This window comes from Meleagris gallopavo, chromosome 2, assembly GCF_000146605.3.
Source record: "Meleagris gallopavo isolate NT-WF06-2002-E0010 breed Aviagen turkey brand Nicholas breeding stock chromosome 2, Turkey_5.1, whole genome shotgun sequence".
Classification (NCBI taxonomy): Eukaryota; Metazoa; Chordata; class Aves; order Galliformes; family Phasianidae; genus Meleagris; species Meleagris gallopavo.
Genome location: NC_015012.2, coordinates 103,384,039 through 103,392,856, shown reverse-complemented (window position 1 = coordinate 103,392,856; position 8,818 = coordinate 103,384,039). Strand labels below are relative to the sequence as shown.

The 8,818-nt window shown below is 61.6% G+C and overlaps 2 protein-coding genes across 3 annotated transcripts; one reads left to right on the top strand and one right to left on the bottom strand.

The window, feature by feature from the left end:
• Positions 1-43: 43 nt before the first annotated feature.
• AGBL5 (ATP/GTP binding protein like 5) lies at positions 44-8,029 on the top strand. Of its 2 annotated transcripts, XM_019613333.2 has the most exons (12): positions 45-240; positions 599-776; positions 891-1,069; positions 1,189-1,663; positions 1,913-2,082; positions 4,106-4,241; positions 4,312-4,499; positions 4,579-4,748; positions 6,966-7,084; positions 7,220-7,266; positions 7,375-7,687; positions 7,774-7,961. In XM_019613333.2, exons 1-12 carry the CDS (start codon positions 74-76, stop codon positions 7,849-7,851), a joined length of 2,220 nt encoding a protein of 739 aa, XP_019468878.1. In that variant the 5' UTR covers positions 45-73; the 3' UTR covers positions 7,852-7,961. The 2 variants fall into 2 exon arrangements, with proteins under 2 accessions (XP_019468877.1, XP_019468878.1); XM_019613332.2 differs by having other exon boundaries at positions 44-240; positions 7,375-8,029.
• Positions 8,017-8,812, bottom strand: OST4 (oligosaccharyltransferase complex subunit 4, non-catalytic). The gene is made up of 2 exons (XM_003204543.2): positions 8,639-8,812; positions 8,017-8,164 (listed from the first exon to the last, which is right to left on the bottom strand). Exon 1 carries the CDS (start codon positions 8,777-8,779, stop codon positions 8,666-8,668), a length of 114 nt encoding a protein of 37 aa, XP_003204591.1. The 5' UTR covers positions 8,780-8,812; the 3' UTR covers positions 8,017-8,164; positions 8,639-8,665.
• Positions 8,813-8,818: the final 6 nt, after the last annotated feature.

Sequence of the window (8,818 nt, the reverse complement as noted above, 5' to 3'; positions counted from 1 at the left end):
CGGCTGGGGCGGTGGGGAGCGTCTGTGCATGGCTGCGTGCTGCCCGCTCAGCTCCGCTTTGTGTCTCTCCCAGATGGTGGAGGCCCAGTTTGTGCTGTCCTTTGTGCACCGCTTCCTGGAGCACCGCGGCACCACCACCTACTTTGCCTTCTGCTACCCTTTCTCCTACACGGAGTGCCAGGAGATGCTGGCGCAGCTGGACAGCCGCTTTGAGGAGTGCCGGCACATGGCTCCCAGCAGGTGCAGGGATGGGGCACGGTGCTCCCTGCTCCCGGCACGCGCTGCCCTGCATGTGCTTGCGGGGAGGGCTGGGGGGCCGAGGGCCGAGCCCTGCGGCTCAGAGCTTCGCTTCGGGGAGGGGCTGGGCTGGAACCGCTTCCCTTGGAAAGGAGAAGGGGTTCTCAGAGGGCTGAGCGCTGTGCCGGGCAGAGCCTTGCTTCCTTTCTGCTTTCTGCCTGCGGGAAGGTTTGTTTGTCTCGGTTTCGCCGCTCTGAGTCCCGTCCCAGCAAGGCTCAGCTGCAAGTTGTGACGCCCGCCTCCGGAGCCCGACAGTGAGGATTTGGGCCGACGTCCCCTGAGCTCCCCTCTCTCCCCGCAGCCCCCTGGACTCAGTCTATTACCACCGGGAGCTGCTGTGCCACTCCCTGGACAAGCTGCGCGTCGACCTGCTGACCGTCACCTCCTGCCACGGCATGCAGGAGCGGCGCGAGCCGCGGCTCGACAAGCTCTTCCCAGACACGGCCACGCCACGGCCACGCTGCTTCACGGGGAAGAGGGTGAGCAGCTGCTCGGGGACCCCAGAGCGTGCCTGCCTCCAAATGGGGGCTCAGCGTCGGAGCTGCACGGGGCCCAGGTGGAAGCGCTGCCTGTCACCCCTCTGCTCCCCCCAGGTGTTCTTCCTGAGCAGCCGCGTGCACCCTGGTGAGACGCCCTCCAGCTTCGTCTTCAATGGCTTCCTGCACTTCATCCTGCGTGAGGAGGACCCCCGTGCCCAGATGCTGCGTCGCATGTTCGTCTTTAAGCTCATTCCCATGCTGAACCCGGACGGAGTGGTGCGAGGTCACTACCGGTGAGCGGCTCTCTCCCACTCTGGGGTTCATACAGCCTAGCTGATCGCAGGAGGAGCTGTGCTGACAGGCTCGGGGCTCAGCGGTGAGCTCCGGGTGATTGCAACGTAGCCCTTTGCAGGACTGACTCGCGTGGGGTCAACCTGAACCGACAGTACCTCAACCCCGATGCCGAGCTGCACCCCGCTGTGTACGGGGCCAAAGCGGTGCTGCTGTACCACCACGTGCACAGCCGTGTGCTGCCGGGCAGCCCCGACTGGAGGACCTACGTCTCACCGCTCAGCACCAGCGTGCTCAGCACCAGATCTTCCAACCATTCCGTCCCGGAGGCGGCGCTGTCGGAGCTGGAGAAAACCAACAACTTCCGCAACGCATCCAGCACGTGGAGTCGGGGCCTCAGCCCTTCTCAGGAACCCCAGGTGGACCTGATCTTCCCTGAACGGCGCTGCGAGGAGGAAGCCGGGCAGCCGCTGCCACTTCCCGAAGCCATCCTGCCCCAGCACAGCGGGCTGGCCTACTATGTTGACCTGCACGGGCACGCCTCCAAGCGTGGCTGCTTCATGTACGGGAACAACTTCAGCGATGAGAACGATCAGGTGAGGGCAGGAGCGCTGCCTCGGGGCTGTGGTCTCAATGCTGTGGTCTCACGGTGCTGGGACTTGTAACCGGTCCTAGCCCTGGCGTGGGAAGGATGGGAGCTGCCCCTGTGCCCCATAAAGGATGAGGGCATTGTGGTGAGCCGTGCCTGCTGTTGGCTGTGGGCAGGGGATGCTTGCCCTGCAGGGATACCGCATCCCTGGGGTGCTGCTGGGGCACAGCATCACCTCCTGCCCTCTGCGCCGCAGGTGGAGAACATGCTGTTCCCTAAGCTCATCTCCTTGAACTCACCTCACTTTGACTTCACGGGCTGCAACTTCTCAGAGAAGAACATGTACGCCAAAGACAAGCGGGACGGGCAGTCCAAGGAGGGCAGTGGGCGTGTGGCCATCTACAAAGCGCTGGGGATCATCCACAGGTAGGCAGAGCTCTGCATCGTGCTGTGCTGCGCCAACCAGAGTGTCATCCAGCAGATGGATCTGGTCCAGGCCCAAGCAAGGAGCTGGGTTTGCTGGAGGCAGATGTGGGAGCGCCGACACAACGCAGGTGCATCCTGCCCGCAGCCTCTCTGCTTTTTCTCCTTGCCTCTCTGACCCTCCTGCAGCTCTTCTGACTTTTCACAGCATGGCTTCAGCTGGGAAGAACCACAGAGGTCACCCAGTTCTTGTCCAAGCACTTGTGGTGCATGTTTGCTGGTTTCCAGACTGAGAGCTCTTTCCCAAATGGACGTTTGCATTTAGCTGTGATTAAGACTCATTGTAGAGGTTCAGTTTTGCAGATCTCACGCACGAGATTGCTGTGGTATGCAAGCTGAGGGCATTCTTCTGCTCTGTAGCAGCTGCGTGCCTCTGTTCAGCAGCAATGTGATATTTTTGGACTGTTTCTGCTGTGGTTGCTGGGAACAGAGGGAGGGCTGCTGGGAACCACAAGGGAAGGGCAGTAAGAAGTCGGTTGTGCAACACTTCTTTAATAGATCCCCCAGTCCCCAGGTATTACAGCTAACAAGCCTTTCTTAGTGCATCACTTGGGGCAGCCCACCAATCCTCTGCACTTGTCCCAGGAAGGCGTTCCCAGCACCCTTAGAGAGCAGTGACTTCTCCTGGGACAGAAGCAGCGCTCACTGAGTGTTCATATCACAATTATTTTTCTCAGTCACTCCTGAGCACGAATTAATTTCCTGTACCCGTAGCAGAGATACAAAGAGTACTGCCTGTGGCCATGTTAATCATTGATCTGAAAAGCCATTACTTCCACATGCAGCTTGGAAACGCTGAGGGCAGAGAAAGGTCGACTATTGAAACAAAGAACAATAACATGGCAAATGGAAAAGTTCTTGCAGGCTTCTTGAGAATATAGAGTGAGGCAGAGGATGAAGGAAAACACTATGAAGAAAGGTTCAGGGAACTGGATTTGTTTGGCTTGGAGAAGAGAAGGTTTCAGGGAGACCTCATTCTGGACTTCCAATACTTGAAGGGAGCGTATAAACAGGAGGGGGAACGGCTGTTTGTGAGGGTGGGTAGTGATAGGACAAGGGGAATAGTTTTAAACCAAGACAGAGGAAGTTTAGATAGATATCAGGAGAAAGTTTTTTCCCCAGAGGGTGGTGAGGCATTGGAACAGCTTGCCCAAGGAGGCTGTGGATGCCCCATCCCTGGAGGCATTCAAGGCCAGGCTGGATGTGGTTCTGGGCAGCCTGGTCTGCTGGTTGGCGACCTGCACATAGCAGGGGGGTTGAAACTACATGATCATTGTGGTCCTTTTCAACCCAGGCCAGTCTATGACTGGGAGCCTCACCATCAAGTCCATTTTGTTCCCTGCTATGAGAAGAGCCACGCTTGTTCCTCTGTACCTGCTCTAAAGGGAAATGTAACCATGACCTTCTTACAGGAGAGATTGGAGCAGCAGACAGTGGTACAACAGCACTGGTGTAGAGGGACATGGCGTAATGGTGGCACACAGGAGGTCAGGCTGATGGTCCTTGATCTTGCAGCTCTTTTCCAACCCTATCAGGTGTATGATTCTGTCAGGGGAGGCCCCATGTGCTGTCCCTGGGGCACAGTAGAGGAGGAGGAAGTGCCAGAATTGTGTTTGCTGAAGTCTGGGATTTGTGTTTGCATCGCTGCTCCCTGTGGTGTAACAAGCCCAAAGGCTGCATGGAAGGAGAGAATTCCTCTGTGTTCTGTCAGCCTGTGCCCACCCCCCAGCCCTGCTGTTTGCCTGTAGTTTTGCATATCTGCTGTCCTGTTCTTGAGCAGAACAAACCACCTCCTGGAGCCCTCCTGTCCTGGCTGAGGTCCGAGGCATCCCCTGTACGGATGCTGAAGTCTCTCCCCTTCCCAGGGCTGTGCTCGTGCTGTCTGCTTTACTCCCTTCCGTAGGCACCCCGAGCTCCTGTGTTGTGGCCATCGTTACTAACGGCTGCGTTCCCTTCTGCCCCACAGCTACACACTGGAGTGCAATTACAACACGGGCCGCTCAGTGAACAGCATCCCTTTGGCCTGCCACGACAACGGGCGCGCCAGCCCCCCACCACCACCCTCCTTCCCCTCCAAATACACCGTGGAGCTGTTCGAGCAGGTAAGAGCCGCCGCAGGGCAGCGGGGCCGCGCGATGGGGCCACGTCTCACGGCCTCCCCTCACCCTGCAGGTCGGCAGGGCGCTGGCCGTGGCTGCACTGGACATGGCGGAGTGCAACCCGTGGCCGCGCATCGTGCTGTCGGAGCACAACTGCCTCAGCAACCTGCGGGCCTGGATGCTGAAGCACGTGCGTGGCACGCGGGGCAACGGAGCCTGCGTGCGGAGGAGAGGAGGCCGCAGCCCCCCCACGAGCGCTGGGTGAGGGTCGGGAGTTGTACCGTGAGGGCAGGGCCGAGCCACCGGCTCACACTGAGGTCCGCTTCTCCTCCCCTGGCAGCGGGCTCCCGGCCTCAGCCTCAGAGAGCGCCCTGTCCCGCGTGCGCAGCTTCAGCCACGGCAGCCAGCAGGACTCGCCCCGCGTCAGAGCCTCGCCCAGCTTCCCAGGTGCTGCTGTGGATGCTCCGGGCCCGCAGAAGGGTGGCACGCAACCCCCGGCACCGCTCCGAGGTAAGCCGGGCTGGGGGCTGCTCGCACACATGCTGCAGTGCCTGCCGAGATGCTGCGCTGAGCCGCAGCCCTGAATCGAGGAGCGCTCGGTGCCGGCGTAACGCTTGGGTTTGATGTGACAAAAGTGGGTTTGTGTGGAAGAATTGCGTGTGAGAGCGGCCGCCCCGTCCTCTCAGAAGGGCTCCGGACACGTGGCAAGAGACCCCTGATGGCAGCATCCTATGGGGCTGCAGGGCCGGCACAGTGCCCAGCCCCACATCTGGGCCACGCTCGCTGCCCACTGCCACAGCCCCGCCGTGCCCTGGGCTTGAAGCATCACTGTGTAGAGGGCAGAGCAGTGTGAAAACCTCTTACCCCGCAGCCTCTGTCACCCAGATTGTTCCTGGGGATACACCAAAGTGCCTTTCTGTACCCCAGGCAGTGGCTGAGGGTGCTGCGGGCGTGTGCCAAGCTGCCCGCACACCTGGGAGGCACGGGCACAGCCCTGCCACAGGGTGACAAAGCAAGGCGGTGGCCGTTCCCCTCACTGCAGGGCACTGCCCAGAGGTGGGCGCAGCCACGGTGCTGGAGGAAGGCTGCAGCAGTGCGCAGCACAGCAGAGCTTGGCTGCAGCCCCAGCAGTGGGGCTCAGAGCGGGGGGGCTGCGGGCGCTGCTGCGTGTACGTGGAGCTGTGCTCGGGTTCAGGCTTTGTGCCGCCGTGTTTCTGAGTGTCGGTGTGTCCCTGTGCTTCGCGTGTGTTGCACGCATCGCTTCCTTCTCCATGGTTGCTTCCTGGTGTTCTGTAGTGGCTCTCCTCTGCCTCGAGAGCACAGCAGGGAGGAAATAAATGGTTTGTGTTCCCGTGGGCACGTTGTGGCGTCTGTTCCTTCTGCCGTGCGCACGCTGCCCGCCCGCAGCAGCCTGCAGGGCTCCAGAGCCAGCACGACGGCGGGGGGACGCTGGGGGTCCGGCTGCCCTGCTGCCCTGCTCTTGGGGCAGGGATGCTGGCATAGTGCGGCAGCTCCAGCAGGGTGGCAGCAGGGCACCATCCCAACTACAGTGCGGCTTCGGTGTTTGTGCAGCGTCTGTTGGAAGCGTGGCTGTAGACTGCCCGACCCCTTGGCTGTGCCGTGTCAACCCCTCACCATCCACCCTCCTCTCTGCCATCCCCTCGTGGGACCAGGATGCTGCTGCTCCCTTTTCCTTCCCCATGCAGCTGGAAAACAGAAGCACTCAGATCCAGTGGTGTGGGGCAGCACGGGATGAGGCTGCTGCCCTGGCACATCCCCTTCCTGTGCACACAGCTGCGTGCTGCAGGGAAAGGGGCCAGACGCTGCCGCCTGCACAGGATGCTGGGGGTCAGGGCTCAAGCCTGGCTGCACTGCCTTTCCTGTGCCACAAGATACAGGGACATCCTGCACCACTGGCCCTGACCCCACACAGGCTCATCCCTTCCTCAGCTGCTTCCTCAGAGCCAGATGAGGAGCTCCTGCTCTGGTCCAGCTGGACTAGAGGGGACCTCATTTCAGAGCTCTCTGATGCTGTGCTGAGCCCAAGGTTGAGTACTGCTGCTTGCTGCCATTGTCCCTGAGCACCAGCACGGGGTTTGGCTGCTGTGCACATCCAGAACACCTCTCCAGCTGCACTGAGACCCACACAGCGTAGGGCCTACTCTTGCTCAGGCTTCCTGCTTCCTCAGCTTTCTGTGCCATCTTCACAGTCCCCGTGCTGCTTCCTTTTCCCCAGCTCCCATGGCCAGCCCAGCCCTTATCTCAGGAGCTGTGTCCTGCAGACCTCAGCACTGCTGTTGGTGCTCGCGCTCTGTCCCCTGCAGGCACTCATTAGCAGCCCTCCTCCATCACGGCTGCCGACATGCAGCGCAGGCTCGGGGCTTTGTCTGCGGCCACAGTCTGTCCCTGCGGTGCGGGGCCGCGTGGCTGTAGCTCTTTATTCTCACTCCAGCATCCTGTTTCCCATTAGCCGCGCCATGCTGGTCACCGCCCTCCTGCTGCCAGCGTTCCAGCAGCTGTTAAAGTTTTGGCAGCAGCCAGTCCGGCTCTGCTGCCAAAAAGTCCTCCAGGCACAGGGGCTGATCCTATGCCAAAGCCCTGCCTGTGCCTCGTGCCAGGGAGCCGTGCTCGCCCCACAATCTTTGTGCGGCAAGGGAGCATCTGGCCTCAGTGCCGTGCAGCACCTCATGTAGCTCTCTGCAATGAGCCGTCTCCTTTGTCCCACAGGGTCCCTGCCGGCAGATGCCTGTGTGGGGTCAGTGCTGGGTGCCAGCTACAGACTGCAGGAGGCTCCGCACGGTGGTGGCAGCAAGCCAGGGGCTGCGCACAGCACCGTGCTGCTGCAGGTATGGCTATGCAAAGGGGGAGCGAGGGGCCTGGCCACTTCCCTGGGGGTCTGAAGGATGTGGGGCTGGAGCATGGCACAGCCACAGCTGCACCGGGAAGGGACGGGCAATAATGTTCTGCTCTCTTCCCTGCAGGTATTCCCAAAGAAGCTGAATGCCAGGAGGGCCCTGGAGCAGCCCGGGTAGGTGCTGGTATGGCCACGGCGCTGATCCAGCCCATGGGAACCCCATCCCCACCCCAGGCCCGGTGCACCACTAAGCCCCTCACTATCCTGTGCGGTCCCCTGCAGCCCGGGGGGACTCACCACCCGCCCCAGCAGGATCCCAGTGCGGAGGAAGACGGCAGCAGCCCTGAGCTTGCCGGTGCTCAGCTCCAGCAGCACTGAAGCCCTCCAAGCCCCGACGCACAGCTATGCTGCCATCTGCACCACGCAGTCTATCCCAGGCGGAGCTGTTCCGACTGCCCTGGTACAGGAGGGAAGCAACGCAGCACCAGCCCCAACCCCACTCCCCGTACCTCCAGCACCCTGCCTGGAGACTCCAGTCTCTGGCACCAGAGCACCCAGCGTGGAGCAGCTGCTGGGCGAGGGTCTGCGCCCCGAGGTACAGCCCAGGGGGCGGCGGGGGAACGTGGCACGTGCGGGGGGCTCCGTCTCTGGCCTCCCCCCACCCGCTGTCCTGCTTTGCAGTGCCCACCCAGCCTCACCACCGCCCGCCCCATGCTGCGCTCCTACCGGCAGCTCTTCTCCTTCTGTGCTGAGGCCTGATCGTGGCCGCAGGCGCCGGACCCGCACGTGCCACGGCTGTGTGCCCAACCTGGGAGCCACCACGCGGCGAAGCCGCAGCCGCCGTCAGCGCTGCATCCGGTGCCGTGCGCAGGGTTGGGGGCATCCCTGCTCAGCCCTGAGACCCCGAGACATTTTTACATAACATGGTTTTGTCTCATGTCGTGTTTCTGTCAAAGCCCGGTCAGAGAGAGCACGGTAGTGAGGGGTGTCGCAGGGTGAGGGCGGGGGGGGATTCCCACAGCCGCCATGGTGCGGTGCTGCTCCGTGTGGTGCGGCTCTGTGCAGTGCAGCCCTGTGGGGAGAGAGCACTGTGAGCAGGGGTGGCACAGGGATAAGGATGGGATGGGGATCGGGATGAGGACAAGATGGGAGCATGTGTGACAGGAATAGGAACGGGATGAGGATGGGGACAGGGCTGGGAACCAGGATGGGGATAAAGGGAGGATCAGGATGGGAATGGGGATGAAGATGGTGACAGAATGTGGATGGTGACAAAGAAAAGGTGTGCGATTGGAACGGGGACACGATGGAGATAGGGATGGGGACAGGATGGAGACAAGGACAAGACGGGGGCATGTGTGACAGGAATGGGGACAGGATGGATGAGAACAAAGATGACAAGATGAGCAGGGATCAGGATGCGGTGACCATGATGGGAACGGGATGGGCACAGGGGACGGGGCTGGGGATCAGAAGGGGGACAAGGGTGGCGATGAGGATGGAGACAGGGTCAGGGACGGGGACCAGGGCGAGGGCGGCGCAGTACCGGTGCCGCTCGGGGCTCGCTCCCGTTTCACTCCTGCCGCTTGGGGTTGTTAACGGCCACGTAGTGGTAGAGCACGACGAGCAGGAAGAGCGACACGCCCAGCATGTTGGCGAAGATGGCGAGCTGCACGTCCGTCACCATCCTGCGGGCAGCGGCAATGGGCACCGGGTTCTCATCCGG